The sequence below is a fragment of the Danio rerio genome, chromosome 11, assembly GCF_052040795.2.
Source record: "Danio rerio strain M-AB ecotype USA chromosome 11, GRCz13ab, whole genome shotgun sequence".
NCBI lineage: Eukaryota > Metazoa > Chordata > Actinopteri > Cypriniformes > Danionidae > Danio > Danio rerio.
The window spans coordinates 29776077-29796495 of NC_141031.1; the positions used below are offsets into that span (position 1 = coordinate 29776077).

At 34.6% G+C, this 20419-nt stretch overlaps 1 protein-coding gene and 1 long non-coding RNA gene across 7 annotated transcripts in view; both read left to right on the top strand.

Annotated features, from left to right (window-relative positions):
• Nucleotides 1-20419, top strand: part of fbln2 (fibulin 2) — a 246417-nt gene that overhangs the window by 65220 nt on the left and 160778 nt on the right. For all 6 annotated transcript variants that reach the window (XM_087273759.1, XM_087273756.1, XM_087273755.1 and 3 more), the window contains one exon: nt 18426-18528. In XM_087273759.1, the coding sequence (XP_087129885.1) occupies nt 18426-18528 (103 nt within the window). The remainder of the gene's footprint in view (nt 1-18425; nt 18529-20419) is intronic.
• On the top strand, nt 14305-17647 carry LOC147834831 (uncharacterized). The gene is made up of 3 exons (XR_015502676.1): nt 14305-15567; nt 15877-16346; nt 16395-17647. It is a non-coding gene; the product is annotated as an uncharacterized LOC147834831 (long non-coding RNA).

Genomic DNA, 20419 nt, shown 5'->3' on the forward strand with positions numbered 1-20419 from the left:
CACTTTTCACACATAAATATTTTGTAATTTGTTTGATATTACAAAATAAAACAATGACTTTTCTTGCCTTTTTAGGCTGCATTTACAATGCATGGTTTAAGTGATTCAATTCCGATTTTGTTCCCCCATGTCGCACAGATCGGATATGGCCCATGTACGTGTCAGCAGGAGCAAATCACATGGATTCCGATTTACTCAAATCAGATTCAGGCCTTGTTCATATGTGGACATCTATCCAATATGAATCGTATGTGTGTCCTCGTGTCTGCAGTGTAAGCAGGTAAATCAGATTTTCACCTGTCAATGCGAGTCGCACTTCAATAAAAACCATCAAATCACGTCAAGTTAGATGCTTTCATTTCAGACTTCAGCAAAGTCCCAAACCGTGAATCTCATACTCAAGGACTAAAAAAGCTTTTATACTGTATTGTCGTGTAGCACACGTATTTAAGCATGTTAACGAGAGTGAGAGAGAGAGAGAGATAGAGCTCAATATCCGCCACCTCACTAATATACAGTAGATATTAAACTGTTGCATACATCACTTGCATAAATCACGCCATGGACATGACATGAAGATGCCTACTGGTTTACAAAAAAGCCTAGATTAAAAGAAGATAGCTAAATGAAAACTTTTGTCATAAACCATTAGGGGTGTCACGATTTCGATTTTTAATCGATTTTTAATCGAAATCGATCGAAATTTATGCTCTATTTTGATTATCGAATCAAAAAATAGAATCGCTGATGCTGCCACGCCCCCATGGCACATCAGCTTGGCTAGACAACATATAGACAACACCGGCATCGCGATCCTCCGCCCACCCCCGTTGCAAATCCGCTCGCAAAAAGTACACACTCAGGCCCTGTTTATACTGTCTTTGTTTTTAAATGGCATTTTAGAACGACAACGATTTGACATCCACAGTGGCATGTAGCATTTCTAAGCAGCCCTCCTTCCTCTCTACCTCTGACACACACACACACACACACACACACACAGACACAGACGCACACACACAGCCATGGGCTCGAGACAGCGGGTTCAGGCAGTCAGAGGATCAGTAGACTGCTTCAATCTTTCACTCACTTGTACTTAGTCATTTTAGCGAACACCTCAGATACTGTTGGCTGGTTTCTGTTGGCTGTGCGTCTTTTTTTTACCGACGCCATTATAACGACACAGATCACTGCCTATTCATGAGTCCCGCAGAAAAAGTGATTGACAGGTGGTAATTATGTTTGTAACTTACCTTTATTAATTTACTGTATGATTTGTTTATGGGTAAAACAAAGACCATGCAGGTCAGCAAGTTTAAACAGTAGGCTACAAATAATCAATTGGTCATTAATTAATTAATTATTCATAATCGAAAATCGAATCAAATCGTGCCTTTAGAATCGAAAATGTAATCGAATCGAGGATTTGGAGGATCGTGACACCCTTATAAACCATAGTAAAACAGCTTGTCATGAAGAATAAAAAAAATGAAACCCTGTGAACAGATTAAATACAGGAATGGAGAAAAGGGCGCTCTTTTTTCCTGGTCATTGCGCCTTTGCCGTGTGCTGTCTAAATGCAGACAATCGGATACGGGTCTCTTTTAAAAGATGATGAAAGCAGGTCATCAAAAAAAATTGGATACAGTCATAACATCAGAACTGACCATCACGATCGCCAGTGTAAATGTAGCCTTAGTAGCTTAAACTATATGCTGTCTTGATTGGTCAAGCAAATAAATTAGGTGCAGTATTTTTATAATATTTTACTGGTTATGTAAAGTATATATTTTTCCTTGTATAGTGTCAAACTACTAAAAATGTACAAAAGGTCTCCATTTTAAGCTTTAAAAATCATTTTTCATGGGGGAAAGTGAAAAACACTCATGAATCACAATATACGGGCAACTGATTTTTACAGACATTTTAGAGATTTTTGACTTTAACCAATAACATTTTGACAACCTGGCACAGCTTGAGAAATCACTATCAATAGTTTTATAATAAACATTGTTTAACTTGAGCTTGAAGTTGATTCATTAAATCATTATTGGGCAAGCATTTGTGTGACATAAGCAGTGATATCGGTTAGCAGAATAGGAAATTGCCTGACCTGGAATGCAAGAGTAGGAATGCAGGTCTTGAGCCTAATTCCTGTCTGTGCTACTTCACATTAGTAGAAACTTACAGTTCTTAAACAGGCCGGCTACGCCTCAGCTTCTTTCCTGGATCTTTCTTTGTCCACAAAATCTTGTTGACGTGTTCCTCAGAGTGATAGATTACCAGACGCAAATGGCTTGATGGGAGTTTGGAGAAGCGGATGGGGATGCAGGTCACTGCAGGAGATTACACTGCTTTAACAAAGAGACTTTATGCAGAGCTGAAACAACAAAGACTGCCAGTTCATTGTCCTGGGAAATGCATTATGCCTCTGAAGGCTTTTAGTAGAGTTATCGAAGGAGTGTTTTTGAGTTTTGTGTCATTTACAGAATGATGACAGGAGGAGGAGATGCTGCATTTAATAATGACAAGGACTGTTTAACACACTCACACACACACACACACACACACACACACACACACACACACACACACACATATACATACATATATATATATATATATATATATATATATATATATATATATATATATATATATATATATATATATTTATATATGGGTACATATACACCGGCCGCTTTATTAGGTACACCTGTCAAACTGATCATTAACGCACATTTCTAATCAGCCCATCACATGGCAGCAACAATGGTCAAGACAATCTGCTGCTTGTTAAACCGAGCATCAAAATGTGGAAAAAAGGTGATTTATTTAATAAGTGACTTTGAACGTGGCATGGTTGTTGGTGCCTGACAGGCTGGTCTGAATATTTCAGAAACTGCTGATCTACTGGGATTTGCATGCAAAACTACCTCTAGGGTTTACAGAGAATGGTCCAAAAAATAGATAATATCCAGTGAGTGGCACTTCTTTGGGCGCAAATGTCTTATTAATGCCAGAGGTCAGAGGAGAATGACCAGACTGGTTCCAGCTGATAAAAAGGCAACAGCAATTCAAATAACCACTTGCTACAACCGAGGTATGCTGAAGAGCATCTCTGAATGCACAGAACGTCTAACCTTAAGGCGGATGAGCTACAGTAGCAGAAGACCATACCGGGTGCCACTCCTGTCAGCTATAGCAAACAGGCTCACCAAAATTGGAGAAAAGAAGAAAAAATGTTGCCTGGTCTGATAAGTCTCAATTTCTGCTGCATCATTCTTAGGGTAGAATCAGAGTTTGTTGTCAACAACATAAAAGCATGGATCTATCCTGTCTTGTATTAATGGTTCAGGCTAGTGGTGTGATGTAATGGTGTGGCGGATATTTTTTGGCACAATTTGGCCCCATTAGTACCAATTTAGCATTGTGTCAATGCCAAAGCCTACCTGAGTATTGTTGCTGACCATGTCCATCCTTTTATAACCACAGTGTACCCATCTTCTGATGGCTTCTTCCAGCAGGAGAATGCGCCATGTCATAAAGTGTGAATCATCTCAGACTGGTTTCTTGAACATGACAATGAGTTCACTTTAGTCAAATGGCCTCCACCGTCACCAGTACTCAATCCAATAGAGCACCTTTGGGATGTGGAAGAACGGGAGATTTGTATCATGGCTGTGCAGCCAACAAATCTGCAGCAACTGCCTGATGCTTTCATTTCAATATGGCCCAAAATCTCTGAGGAATATTCCCAGTATCTTGAAAGATTAAAGCATGCCATGAAAGATTAAAGCAGTTCTGAAGGCAAAAGGGGGTCCAACCTGGTACCAGTAAGATGTACCTAATAGCCTAATAAAGTGGGCGGTGAGTGTAGGTACTTTTGAAAAGCATTATTATTATTATTATTATTATTATTATTAAGAATAAAAAATTTTAAAGTAATTAATTACATATTTGTTCTTCCATATTTTAATTAAAAATGAAAATAATATTTATGACTTGTTTTATAATGAAATTAATATGTCAATGTTCTTCAAAACATAATTAAGTAACTACAGTACATTGGGTAAGTTAATTGCGCATGTCATGTTGTTATTATTATAAAAGTAATTACAAAGTTCATTTATTTATTTTCCTTTGTCTTAGTCCCTTTGTTCATCAGGGGTTACCACAGTGGAATGAACCACCAACTTATCCAGCATATGTTTTACTTCCAGCTGCAACCCAGTATTGGGAAACACCCAAACACTCATTCACACACATACACTATGGCAATTTAGTTTATTCACTTCAACTATAACGCATGTCTGTGGACTGTGGGGGATACCGCAGCACCCAGAGGAAACCCACATCAACACGGAGAGTGCATGCAAACTCCACACAGAAATGCCAAATGATCCAGTCTCGAATTCAGACTCGAACCAGTGACCTTCTTGCTGTAATGCGACAGTGCTAACCACTGAGCCATTGTGTTGCCCAGTAATTATATTATTTAATTGAGTAATTACAGTACTTTGAGTAGGTTTAGGTTTATTGGGCATGTAAAGGTATTTTTGTTATTATAATATTTATAGTAGAAATTAATTATTATTATTATTATTATTATTATTATTATTATTAAATCAATATAAAATGTTTTTCTTTACAGATTTCTTTTTATGTTCTCTTTCGATTTATTCTTACTTACAAAGAGCCATTTAAATTGAGTTATTGCATTTCATATAGGCTACAGTAATGAGAATACCACAATATTATACTGTGAAGAGTCAGAGAATGGCTGAGAGCAGTAAGATAAAGGATAAAGCATCATTTGCCATTGCAAGTGGGCCAATTATTATAATGATGGCAAAGAAAGGGATGTCCAGAAGATATCATGGTATTGGTTTTTCATTACTTCCATCTCTAATTTCCAAGGCAATCCATTCCTTGTCACAGTTTTTTTTTCTCTGAAACCTATTTGTGCAGTGCTTTTCCATTAGTTGATTTTGAAAAACAAAAAAATGGAGATCACTCAACAGGGGTAATGTGAGAATAAGTCTGCTAATTTAGAAGAAATCAATTTTCATTCATGAGCGGAGAGCTGCTCGGTGTGCTCGCTTCAAATTGAAAAGCTTCAGGCACTCGTTCAAAGCGCTGAGTTCATAGATATTGTTTATTAAAAAACGACTTTGAGTGTGCTGCGCGTTTAGAGGTACATGGGAAAATGTACATTTGGAGCCTTTTGCTGAAATGTAGCCAGACATAAAAACCAATGTTTAACACCCCTCCAGTGCTTTTTGTTAAAGTGATGTACTTTTTCAAGCTACAGTATGTGTTTGCTAGTGAATTGGTGACTGTTAAAACTGAGATTTTAAACTGTCTTCTGTCCGGTGTATGTTTACTAGTGGAAATATTTTCCCACAGTATGAAAAATTACAAACTGTCATCATTTATTTACCTTCATAATGTTTCAAAATAAAGAAGAGATTAATTCTTCTTTAAAACACATATGAAAATGTTTGACTCACTCTGACTGGATCATTTGAATCATTAAATTGTTAACTGGAGATTTGCTTTGACTGGATCATTTGAATCATTGAATTGTTAACTGGAGATTTTCTCTGACTGGATCATTTGAATCTGTGAATTACTAACTGCAGTCCCACTCTTACAGAATCATTTGAATCAGTGAATCAGTATCTGGAGGCTTGCTCTGGCCACATCAGTTGAATCAGTGAAGCCTGGGTGAAGTCTTGCTGTAGTCGTGAATCAGTGAATAATTAATGAGAGACTAACTCTGACAAGACCATTTGAATCAGGGAATCATTGACCTGAGTTTCTCTTTCTTACCAATAATTTTAATTAGTGAGATTTTAACTGGAAATTTGCTCTGAAGGGTTCGTTATAATCAGTGAATCTTTTATTGGAGGCTCACTCGGAATGGATCATCAGTGAATCATTAACCAAAGACTCTTTCTTACCAAATCATTTGAATTAATAAATCTTTACTTGGAGATTTGCTCTGAAGAAATCAATCATTTAAATCAGTGAATTGTTTGCTGAAGACTCCCTCTAAATGGATCATTTGAATCAGTGAATAATTAACATAGAATTACATGTTTTTGTTGAATGTAATGAAGGCCAAAAATACACTCAAAAATATTTTGCTGGATGTTCAAGCTACTTATTCAAAAGAGCTGAATTAATACAATTCTTGAGTTTTTTTGGGGGGACGACTTAAATGTTTTCTGTTCAATCCATTTAGATTTATGCCTGAGACCTTCACTGATTTTTTTTCTTAAAAACCAGTGCAAAAAGATCTGCAGATCGTGTCTGGGTTTGGTTAGAAGTGTTTAGATCCACAGCTTCTTGTTTAGAGTTCAAACAACAGGAAAAATGTCAAATGTCGTGCTTATGATGCACAGTTTTGGTTTGTATTTGTAATATATCATAAAGATGCATGCAGAGTGTTGATGTTTGTTCCGCGTGTTGTCCTTTCTAACCAACATAGATGCTTACGATGCACTTTCGGATTTAAACTGCAAAGGGAAGTTTCGATTTGTGCCAATTGATAAAGCAGTTATAACAAAACCACATAAATATTTTGGCGGTTTAACATCTGCTTTTGTGTGGGAATGAACAATGGATCTCTCATTGTCTGCTTTGCATGTAAATAACTGTAGAGCTCTTCAATATGGTTACCCAGAAAGTGCAGATAATTGCCACTTTGAGGTCAAAAGGTGACTTTATGACCAGTTAAAAGGGCAAATAGTTAACTCCTGACCCCAGGTTCGTCATCACAGATATGTCATTGAATGCTAGTGGGCCATGAACGCTTTTGAGAAGATTAAGAATGAGATCATGAGGGTGACTGATTCTGCAGTTTGTGGCTGATTATAGCATTTGTGAAACCTAACAGAACTGTTCAGGCTTGATGTTGATAGGTCGATTTGCCATGTGTTCCTTCGGGAATCGCTTATGGATGTTTTTTGGGAGGGAAGTGGTTTTTGATTGCATGAATAACATTAGGTGTATATTAAACATAAGTATTAGATATATATTATACATTATTAATTAAACTTAAAATTATTGTGTCAAAAACTCTTACTAGTACTACTACTACTGCTAATAATAATCATAAAAATAGTAGTAGTAGTAGTAGTATTATGAATAATAGCATTAAAATGTTAAATATTTTATAAACTATTATTTATATGATAAATACACATTATTTATATTCATTTAATCTAAATATTTAGAATATGTTATAGAATTATAGCTAAAAAGTTACGTTAGCTAAAAGGTTAAGGTTAAAACGTCAATTTTCTTTAGCTTTACAAAACACACCAGAGTATTTAAAATGGGAATTGTTAGATTGATTTGATTGATTGATTAATTGATTTGTTGATTGGTTAATTGATTATTTAATTGATTGGTTAATTGATAGGTTAATTGATTGATTCATGCTAAATTCTGAAATCACGAAAGTAGGGCTGTGCGATTAATTGAAATCGAATCACAATCGCAATTTGAAATATTGTGATGAGTTAATTGCAAGAGGTTGTGATTATGAAATATATATATATATATATATATATATATATATATATATATATATATATATATATATATATATATATATATATATATATATATATATATATATATATATATATATATATATATAATTTAATTTTTGCCACCTAGAGTAAATGCTTGACTGCCGTCTGTGTGTGACCATCTTACTAGCCAATTGACTGAGCACACTTTCGTTCTGCCCAATCAGTATTGTACAACTGAACTATGCCCACAATAAAAAAAGAGAATACAAACAGTAAAGCGCAGACAAGTGGGATAATGGTGTCTGCTGCTTTAGAAGCAATAATAGACAAACTAATATTGAAGAAAAACAGCATTGGGAATATGGTAATATTTTGGTTCCAATGTCACCAGCCTGTAAGGCAAGCTCCACCAGGGGGTGCCAGCAACTATTAAGGGGGGTGCAAGAATTTGAGGTGTGCACTCGAATAAATTAGGATGATGATTTTTTATGTGTTCACTAAAGTGAATCTGATTAAAGTTAGTTCCACAGCTAACTATCAGGCATCTGTAGAGTTAATGTAAATGTAAAATATAAACAAACAAAATGGACTGGGTGCTTTTAAAAATGAATGAGGGTGAATGAAAGTAAAACCGGTGAGCTGTTTGACAATAAAGTGCCCTTCTGAATCAAATCAGCATGATGCCCTTCTGCATCTTTCACTTACTTTGAAAATACTACTATGACTAGGCATGGGCGAGTATAAGTTTCTGACAGTATGATAAAAATATCACTATATCATGATGTTTTAATTACTGCTCTAAAAAGTTCTTTTTAAATGTCTGGGTAAAAAACAACAACTTTCTTCTGCTCTCTTTGTTACTTTCAAAAACATAGATTTCTTTATAGTACATTTAAAAAAACACATAACAACCCTTACATATACCTTAAGAAGGGGATAACAGTCTTTGTGGTTTAAAACCTTGACTTTTGCAAACCTTGTAACCGGTTATTGCTCCAAACCTACAACTGACTACATTTACATTCATTACATTTCTTCTAGTTATTTGCCTCAATATGAATAAGACAGGCGAAGCAGTGGCGCAGTAGGTAGTGCTATCGCCTCACAGCAAGAAGGTCGCTGGTTCGAGCCTCGGCTCAGTTGGCGTGTCTGTGTGGAGTTTGCATGTTCTCCCTGTGTTCGCGTGGGTTTCCCCCGGGTGCTCCGATTTCCCCCACAGTCCAAAGACATGCGGTACAGGTCAATTGGGTAGGCTAAATTGTGTGTGTGTGTGCGTGTGTGTGTGTGTGTAAATGTGTGAATGTGTGTGTGGATGTTTCCCAGAGATGGGTTGCGTCTGGAAGGGCATCCGCGGCGTAAAAATAACTTGCTGGATAAGTTGGCGGTTGACCCCAGATTAATAAAGGGACTAAGCTGACAAGAAAATGAATAAATGAATGAATAAGACAATAATTTAATTAAGGTGTTTACATGAACACCCTAATGTTTTAAATGTTGCTACACCATGCTATTCTTGTTTCCTGTAGAGTTTCGTTTAATTTTGGGTAATTCATTTTTTTTTTTTTTACTTTAATTGCAGTTTGACAGTTTAATTTTCACTCATGAACATTTAATTTATGCTTCTGTGATACTGGTGTATTTGCGTCAATATAAAGTAAGGACTGGTGGAAGAGAATTGTTTTAACGGAATTTATTACGTAAGCCGACTGCAAAAAAAATAAAAATTTTTTAAACTTTTAAAAATTTTACTATTTGTGTGTCAGCGGGCCTTTACTGACAGCCGTGTGTGTGGATCTTGTTGCAAAATGTGGCGATGAGTCCTACAGAACGCTAATAGTTTGAATGCAGTGTTTACTTCAATAATGCCACTAATAAATGCATACTCCACCTGCCTTAATTCCATTTCTGTTTAGTTCAATTATGACTTTAGTCTGATGAAGGTCATAAAAAATTGCTGTTCACATAGTAGACTCTTAATCATGGTATTATCTTAATCTTATTAAAATTGTATTAAAGTATTGGTATCCATGTAAACAGACTCAACCACACTTAGGGTCAGGGCTCTGTGAACTTGGCTTCGCGAAGCATTTTCTGTATGTACGTATATCAAAAGCAAGTAGGCTATGGCTCATGCTTATTGACAGTGGAGATGATTTACGATTAGTCGTTTCAGATATCCAACCACGAATTAGCATATTGTCCTCCAAAAAACATGCAGGTGATATTGGACAAACTTGGGGGGCGTGTATTCTAAAAGGTTGAAACCCCCGAGCTATTCAACCGTCAAAATACTGTTCACTGATTTTATTGATTGATTGATTGATTGATTGATTGATTGATTGATTGATTGATTGATGCAAAGTTCTGAAATCACGAAACTCTTTCCCATTTTCTGGTAAGCAATTCAACTGCCAACCTACTGTTCACTGATCTGATCCAAGGCTTTCACAAATCTCTCTTGTTTTGATGCTGCAGATGTTCTGTAACCATCTGTGAGAAAAAAGGCGAAATCTGTCGAGCTCAGAGAGGACCTGTTTTGAAGAGCGCTTTTGTATTGTAACCATCTGCTTTACAGATGACCTAATGATGATCTAACAGAGCAATGGCAACAGCACTGCTTTTAGCACCCTCCCCTTCATTTATCAGCACATTTATCTGTTACAAACAACCTCAAGAGCAACGTGATCAATGCTGAAAAGGAACTGGCTCTTAGTATTCAGGAGAACCTTGAGATGGATGTTTTAATAAAGTCAAAGCCTAAATATTAGCTTTGTTTATCTTAATGCACAAGGCCTTAATGCAAAATAAATCTGGGGTTGATTAAAGACACGTGCTATGTTTTCTGAGCTTTAATCCACACGTGCATTTACAGATAAGAAATAAGTTTAATCAAAAACTTTTATTTACTCACCATACTCCAAAACATATACAGTTAGAATTATTAGCCCCCCTAAATATTAGCCCCCCTGTATTTTTTCCCCAATTTCTGTTTTACGGAAAAGATTTGGGATATATTCAGGGGTAAAAATCATAGGAGGGCTAATAATTTTGTCTTCAACTGTATATAAGTTTCTCTTTTCTGTGGAACACAAAATAAGATACTTTAATGCAGCGGTTCCCTACAGGGGGGTCCCAGCCCACAAAGGGGCCTCAGCAAGCTCTGTAGGGGGTCGTGTCATATTTTTAAAAATTTTTAGCGGTGTACAATTAAAAGAACGATCATGTTGCCTTAGCATATTTCATCCCCTGGCTGACCAAAAAAATTGACAAATTTATCATTTGTCCTCCACAAAAAAGATCAAGAGCCCTATCATACACCTGGGCAATAAGGCGCAAGACATGTTTGCTCTGACGCGTTGCTATTTTCAGACCAGCGCAACCTTCATTTTCCAGTTTATCAAATCCACTTTGTGGACTCATGGGTGTTCCTGACTAGAAAAGAGGTGTGTTAAGGCGCATTGTAGGTGCATTGCTATTCTGAGGAACTAAATGCACTAAATGTGCAATTTACCAGCTGAAAGTAGGTCTAAAGTCTAGCGCAGAGCACATTAGTTGTGTACCTCACTTACACATATCTTAATACAACAACACACAAATATCTTTACAAATAAAATAAGAATTAAAAGAATAAAATAATACAAAAATTATCATTTTCTACATAAATATAAAAACCACAGCCTCCATGCCTTCATCACGTGGAGCTTTTTCCAGTTTATTCACGACAACTTGCTTTTGTATAATGTTATTATTGCTAGTAGTAGTATTATTTATTTTGTGCATATTTATATTAGTTTTATTAAAAAAACAAGCTTAGATTTGTCCACCTGTCAGGTTTTGGACCATATGGGCCATAGCACATGTGTTTGGATATAACTCAGTTTTTTGACCACACTTTGTTATTATTGTTCATTTATTCATTTGCTGGAAATTAGAACTGAATTTAGAAATAGTTTTGAAACAAAATTTTGCGCTTAACATATAAAATTAAATGTTTAGGCTACTAGATGTCAAGTGTACAACACTGTTTCCTTACCCACGAAAGAGACAAAGAGAAAGTGGAAGTAAAAGTCAATCTGAGGCTCATTTATCCTTGCAGATGGTCTGTTTAACTGTTTTCTTGCAAGTGAAGCATTCAGTTTTTTCCCGTACAAAGTTCACCATGTAAATAGCAAATGTGCCATGGCACGATGCAACTGACTCTTAAAGGGAATATGAGCAGAGACTCTGATTGGTTTATTCTGAAAACACACCTATAACTCATTAAGAGAATAAGTACAACAATGTTACACCATGCGCACAGTGTATTTTTCCGACCTCAAAATAGCAAAAGTGGATACATACACTCACTTAATGCTTTTGTGCCCTGCTCTTTTAGATCGTTAAAATAGAGCCCCAAATCTCACTGATTTGCCTTCAGCAGCTTATAGTAATGACCCAAGCATACTAGACCCAGGTCAGGAAGCTCTTTTTTAGATGAAGCGCTAACAATACAGGAAACACGAAGTGCAGAAAATACCAAGATAGTTACCTGAATTATGTTTTTTCCCATTTTCTCGAAGCAAAGAGTCCCTGACCCAGCCACAGTGCATTATCTGTGCCAAAGTTCTTGCTAATGAATGCATGAGGCTGTCCAAATTAATAAGACATTTGCGGATGACTCATCCCCAATACCGCGACAAGCCCAGAGCATTTTTTGAGCACAACGCAAAAGATTTGACACACAACCAATATGAAATGAGGGACGTCAACTTTGTTGTTGAATTTCAAATAGGGCTAATTTAAAATTCCAAAGGCTTACAGTTTTCATTTACAAATGGCCTACTGACATTTAGCTTTTATATTTTACATTATGCTATTGTTTGTGAATAAACATATCTAGATATACTAATAAACATACCGTTTGTTTGAAAACAATATTTTTTTGTCATCATTACTGCAAACTTACATGAGTGATAATATCAATTAATGTGGAGGTGGGTCTTACAATGTGTACAATTCCAGGCAAAAAAAAGTTTGGAAACCTCTGCTTTTTAAGGATATTTATATGCATAGTAGGAAAATAAATTCTATAGAAGTAAATGGCTTTCCGACATTCTTTAGAACATTTTTCATGGATGTGTCTTACAGAAAATAAGAAACTCTGCAGTGAAACAAAAAGAGGTTGACGATTTTAGCTTGAACTGTTTCTTTAAATATAGAAGCTACTTCTAACTTTTATTTCCATGATTAAAACGAGAAATTAAAAAAACAATGTCAGTTTGAATCATTAGCTTTTCTGTTTTATGGCATCATAAAACTGACATACGCCGAATAACATGGAAACGCAACATGTTTGCCTTTGTGCAAATAAACAAACGCTGATGCAATTCAAGCCTTAAGAAAGGGCATCACTCACGTTTTATGGCTGTGAAAGTTAAACAGGAAAGCAGGGAAATTGTTTTCGCTGATTGCTGAGAGACTCTGTTGTTTTGTCTTGGGGTCGGTGTTTGCTTTCTTTACAAACAGGCTTGTTTTAGGTCAGTCTTTGTCTCTGGAGACACTTTGCTAATACTGTAAGTGTTTCCTCTGCTGAATTTAGACAAACCATAGGACTTTTTATTGCCCTGGTTATGTTTGCTTAGTGGTCCTTTTTGTTTTCTTTTTTCAGTTGAATGTACTTTAGATCAGTTTTTATGTGTTGTATTTTTAGGGAACATATGGTACTACATTTCAGTGCTCAGCATATAAAAGTGCACCCATAGAGCCAATTCAGTCTCAAAAGTAAATACATGTATAAAGTATAATTAAATTTTGTAATTCCAAATAAATATAATATGATTCACCGATAAATCTTAGAGTTAAACAAACATAAATTGTATTATAATATATACAAGTAAGTATAATTAGACTTGCAAATAAAAAGCATATTCTTCAAACACAATTTTGCCTGACATTTATATGTGAATTGCTTCCTGTGCATTTGTACATTAGTGTGCATTTGTGGGTATCTCTCTGTGCATTTGTAGATCGCTCTGTGTATGCTTGGTTTTTGTCAATTGGTTTACATTTATTTAGAATTATGAAATAATTATGAGTTATACTTTGTACATGTATTTACTTTGGAGACTAAATTGGCATCCCTCACAAACCCTCTCATTAAAATTTATATTTTGTAGGATGCTTCAGATTATTATACTTGTGGATACATTAGATTAGTCAGTAATGAAGCCAAATCTTGAGCTAATCTAACAAAATAACTTACAATAACTGTTCAAAAATTAGTAAATTAAATAAAAAAAAAAAAATTAGTAAAAAAATAAATTAAAAAAATATTAAAAATAAAAAAACTCTTAAATAAAAATGCTTTAAAAAGAGCAAAAATTAAGAGAAAAAAATGTATACACAATTTTATAAAGATTTTGTCGTTTTTTTTGTTATATTTCACACAAATTTAAATGTATTTTCTTTCTGTTTTTAAAGATGTTCCACGACTAAAATATTATTTAGATAAATATATCTGATTAATAAATCTGTATTATTCAAATGCACCAAAATACATTACCTATATACACAGAGAAATGGAAAAAAGGTGTATACATACAGCAATTCATTTATGGCCTGTTTTTTAGCCTAAACTTGACAAGTAAATCACCAGCTCTTTGATTCAGTTTCGGTATTGTGTAAATCACAATTACTCTCAAGTCTGGTCTCTAATATATATGTTTTAATCACTGCACCATTCAAATGAAATAGAAACACGTTTTGATAAAATTGATAAGCCTAATTAGTTGGTTTTTATGAAAATTGCACTAATTATTCTTTATTAAAAATACAGCATCATGCAAGAGATATACTATAATACATCCTTCACAAAGATGTTAAATAAACTACAGGTTGATTTATGGATGGAATAATCAGCAATAAACAGAAAAATTGATAGATAAATTGATCTTGAATCAGATTTTTGGTAGGATTTGATCATTTTGATTCAATGCATTATCTAGCACAATGCAGCATAAATAAACAGCATTGAATAAATACCATTTCATATTTGTTGTTGTTGACTTCTAGTAAGGTTTTGTTGATTTTTTTTGTTTTTGTTGAACAAACACTTGTTTGAACAGCAGAACAAAAAGTTTTTGAGACGTTTTATCAATGCCAGACCTTCTGCTACTCCATGAGCATCAGATGTAAGTACCCCCAAGGTAAAATCTGCAGACTATTTAGGAGATATTAAGTAGGCAAAGTTGAATTTAAGAGTATTATGTGTTTATTGGCAACTGCGAGCATAATTAAATCAGACAAAATATTCACTTAGTGAACACAGAGGAGTGTGAAAAACTATGAACGACAGATTCTCCATTCTACTGAATTAGTTTGTTTTGATTGTTGTACTTAAATATCAATCAGACTTTCCACTCTGTTTACTTCAGCGTCCGTCTGCTGATTAGCTATAAATAGCTTAGGGCTTCTATTGTTTTGGAGATATTTACTGCAGATGGAAGTTTATCACAGAGTTCAAAAAGTCACCTGGAACAGTGTCAAGTGACCCCTGTCAAGTATTTCTGGAATCTCCCATCACTCTGGGCTTCGTCACTGCACAAGACCTCTTGGATCAGATCTGCTCCAAAAAATTGCACTGATTATGATTGTGTTGGGTTTTGAGGGAGATCATGCAGACCATCATTTTAACCTGTTTCATAAAGATAAATTCTTAAATTGATTGTTAAGACAAATTTAAAATGTAGTTGTTTAATCAGCAATCACTTGTTCCAAATCTATGAGTTTCTCCTGGTAAACACAAAGAAGATATTTATTAAATTTTGATATCTATTTGGATCGAAAATATTTTTAAAAATGGCTGTGATTAAAGAAAGTGATTTTCAGTGGAAAAGCTGTCAAAATGCTACACTAAAAAAAACTTACCTGGTAAACAAAGTGAACAGCTTTTTTTATTCAAGGAAAATAATGTTTTCATACTATACAACAATAAACATTACAGTTTCCTTCTTTCTAGATTTTTTTTTTGTTTTTTTTTTTTGTTTTAATCTGAGTCCCACCCCAAGAACTGAACATGCCAAGGCAGCTTAACACAATAATTAGTCAAAGACAATAACTAAACAGTCTGAATTCATGCATGTCATGACATACAGTAACAGTGATAAAAAAAATAAAAATAAATAAAAAAAACAATTACAAAAAACAGGTAAAGAAAAATAAATGAATAAAAAAATTGCAGGACAAACTAAAGACAAGAAACACCATGAAGTGGATACAAAGAGATATACAGATTATTTACCCGCAGGGTCATTCTTTAAGATTTTTAAAATATGATAAAATAGGTCCCCAGTACGTATAAAACCTGTCCATTTTTTCCCTCAATTTCTGTTTAAGGGAGAGAAGATTTTTTCAACACATTTCTAAATATAATAGTTTTAACAACTCATATCTAATCACTGATTTCTTTTATCTTTGCCATGATGACCGTAAATAATAATAAACATTTTTCAAGGTACTTTACAGCTTAAGGTGACAATTAAAGGTGTTACAAAGTTAATTAGGTTAACTAGGCAGGTTAGGGTAATAAGGCAAGTAACTGTGTAATAATGGTTTGTTCTGTAGACAGTCGAAAAAAAAAAGCTGTAAGGGGCTCATAATTTTGACCCTAAAATGGTTTATAAAAAAATAAAAACTACTTTTATTCTTGTTGAAATAAAACACATAAGACTTTCTTCAGAAGAAAAAAATATTATCAGACAAACTGTGAAAATTTCCTTGCTCTGTTAAACATAATTTGGTAAATATTTAAAAAAAGTGTTTGTGTCTGCTGGGGTGGGGGTGGGGGTAGGGGGTGTTAGGGGGGGGGAGGGGGTGAATGGGGGCTGGCTAATAATTCTGACTTTAACTGTATATAGCATTCAAATTCTGGCAACCAGAGTCACCACATTGAAAAAAATATTCATTGGATTTTAAGTTTGCTAACTATTTACAGTATATGGGCTGAATTTAAGCAAACAAATTAAATTTAATAATGTAGTTGATAATAATAACTTAATTTGTTTATTTAAATTCCGCCTATATAAATTGTTTGCAATTTTATATTTTTCAATGCAGTTTTTATCTACCATACTTTTTAAACACATTTTTTTAAAACAGTGTACCCATCGTGAATGTTTTAAAATAATGATTTTACTAATGATTTTATCTGTATCTAATATAAACAACTTTGATTCTGGATTAACTTTGCCTGCCAATGTGTTTATCCACTTCTTGGCTTTTCAAGAGTTCACACATAGCTTATGATTGATAATAAAGCGTATTTGGCATGCTGCCCCGGAAGAGAGCCCTGAGCTCAGAATATCCTCGGGCTCCCTCACTTTTGAAGGGCGAGAGGGGAGTTTAAGCTCAGGTAGGTTTCGAGAACTTCTCTGCTTGTGAACATGCTAGTATATATCTGGCTAAGAGTTGTTCTAAGATGCTATTTTGGAGTAGTCTATTTAATTATGGTGTATGTCTTTGGACGGTGGGAGGAAACCCGGCAAGGGAAACCCACGTAAGCACAGAGAGAACATGCAAACTCTGCACAGAAACGCCAACCACCTGTTGAGAGCCGAACTAGTGCTGTTCTTGCTGTGAGGCAACAGTGCTAACTACTGGGTGGCCGTGCCGACCTATCCGGAGAAGTGTAGGAGTAGGGGTGGATTCTTCATAATGAAAATGACTGGAGTGGAAAACTCTGGTTATTTATAGTGAATCAGTATTCATCTTATCGGTGCAATATATGGAGCAGATGTGGTACCAGCCATGTTCAATCATAAACACATGATCCTCTCGAAATTAGTTTATAAATAAACCCCACAAATTATTTTCTATCAGGGGAAAATTCTGTATTTTTTTTGCTTTAATTTTTACAATTTAGATTGTAGAGTTCACTGAACACAAAATTCTATGTTAAATGTGTCACAGTGGAACCTGTCAGTAAATAGCTTTTTACAGGCATTTTAGCCAAATATAAGGAACTATCATACACAAATCAATTCATAAAATGTCAGAAAATAGCCATAATAAATTCCAAAGGCAACAACTACTGTAGCCCCATTCCTCCCATTTTCCTCCTTTGCAAGAAAACATTCACTCATAGAATCAATAAATCCATGAATACAAAGTACCATTCACACTAAACATTTCCTCTGAATGTTAGCATTGCGTTTGAATGGCCTTGGAAGACTTAATAGAAAATAACCCTTCCCACTCCTATACTTAAGCTTATCAAGTCCTCTTTACATTTCTATACCGTCTCCATTCATAGAAGAAATTAATTTAGCGTTTCCACAGCACGTCTGACGAGAAAAGCCACGTTTTTTGGACTATATTTAGTTCCAGCGAGGCTGATTTTTGTTCACGTAATTTAATTCAGACATCTATTCGCACTGAAGGATGAATAATTCAAAATGTCAAGTGTCTGAAATGACTCATTACTAAATTCTTGTTTCTTTGTATCACGATTTGTTGAAAAGATCAGGCGGATATGCTCCTCATATTCATGCTCAATAGCCGGCTTATCGAAATTGCTGCTTTTTAAAGTCAAATATTTGAAGGCTGAGATAGTTTGTGCTAATGACGCCTGTGATGATGCACGACGATGTCCCGTCAACTCTTTTGAGTCAGTCGAGCTGTATTTATCCATACACAAAGACTGCAGATTACATCTTTTATGCCGCTTCTATGGATCCGAGTTGGCCTTCGTGTCTGGTTCGCCTCTGGGACTCTATCAGTGCTGGCTTTCTTGTCTGCCTGTCTGCCCTTTTCTTGTCAGAAACGCGTCCACTGTAAACTCTGGATTCTTTTGTCTGGTTCTTGTAAGATAAAGCTGGGATATTTGCTGTTTTTTACCTCCAGGACTGGTGGAGAGCTGTTGTGTGGCCGGGCAGAAATGGGCTGAGGAGAACCAGCAGTGTAACCGAATGCCTGTCAAAACAGAAGACATCAGCTCTGTGTGTGGGTAAGCTGGATGTTCAGCTCAGTGCTGTGGTGTTACAGTACGTCTCTTTTCTTTTTATTAATCCAGGGATATTTATGTGAAATAACGTGTACCCTTTTTATGTGTGCATAAGTACGTGGAAGGAGGGCTAAAAAATGGAGAACTAAATATAATTCTAAATCACAATATTTATTACACACAAATACCACTAAAATAAGTTAAATAAAATTGTACAGTGGAGAACAAATATGTCTAATGTGTAAATAATAATTTACCTGGAGGAAAGGAGCTAAACAAGTGCTTAAATCAGAGAAATACATTTTACAAAAGCAGAGATGGCAGAAGTACACACATCCTTTACTCGAGTAGAAGTACAGATACTCCTGTTTAAAACGACTCTGGTAAATGTTGTAGTACTGAATAAACTTTTGTACTCAAGTAAAAGTAAAAACATATGGCCTCAATTATGTACTTAAGTAAAAAGTATTTATAATTATTTATTATTATTTAGTATTTATTATTATTATTTTTATTTTTATTATATTATTAACTACACCGCACATCATGTTTACATCTATACAAAATAACTTACATTTCACATTTTTTCAGCAGCAAATTAGCCAAGCAACATTGTTCTGCAATTTCGTGCAACAACACTGCTCAAAAACCACGTATCACCAGCTGGACACAAGAATTAACTACAGCTGAAGAAATACTATACAGAATTATTAGCCTCCCTTTAATTTTTTTTTTTTGCTTTAAATATTTCTCAAATTATGTTTAAGAGAGCAAGGACATTTTCACAGTATGTCTGATAATATTTTTTCTTCTGGAGAAAGCCTTATTTGTTTTATTTCAGCTAGAATAAAAGCAGTTTTTTTTAAAACCATTTTAGGGTCAAAATTAGTAGCCCCTTTAAGCTATATTTATTTTCGATAGTCTACAAAACAAATCATCGTTATACAATAACTTGTCTAGTTACCCTAACCTGCATAGTTAACCTAATTCACTCAGTTAAGCATTTAAATTTCACATATCTTAATTGTCATTTAGTATAGAAGTGTCTTGAAAAATATCTAGTAAAATATTATGTGGTTATCATGGCAAACATAAAAGAAATCAGTTATTAGAGATGAGTTATTAAAACTATTATGATTAGAAATGTGTTGAAAAAATCTTCTCTACATTAAACAGAATTAGGGGAAAAATAATAGTTCAGAAAGTTTAATAATTATGGCAAAAAAAACAACTATATAAATAGTATATAAAGATAACACCACCAAACACATAAAAACAAAAGTAACGAGCCTAATTTAAAAATGTAAGGAGTAAAATTTAACTAAAAAATAATTTAACTGAAACATATCATTTCAGTTAGCTTATCAATAAAACAAGCAAACAAAGGGTTACAGTACATTAAATTTGAATTGACAATCTCGAACCATCACCATCATTCTCCCTCTGTTCTCAGATGGGATGGCGGCCGGGTCAAATCAAAGGTTCCCATGGACCAATTTTTGTCAAATACTATATTTGACAAAATATATACTATATCAAACACAGCCCCTATTGGGCATCTCTGATCTATAGTATTTGACATGTCCCCCTTCAAGATAATTTGCATTTACTTTTAATTTGATGTGCTTGAGTTCGACCCCTCTCATCACTTGCAGAGCTGTGATAAAGACAAAACGCTATTGGCTGTTTGTTTTAAAAGGGGACAGCCCACTCTATTTCCCGGCCTTTCTTTGTGTTTCAGTTGAGATTACTTCATACATCGAAAAAAATTCCACATTTTAAAGCACTTCATGGAACCAAAATGCTCACAAAATAGCTCACATTTTTTACATTATCAGTTTAATTGCAATAGTTTAGAAAATGGTAATAAATACTACAATGTCAGAACATATAA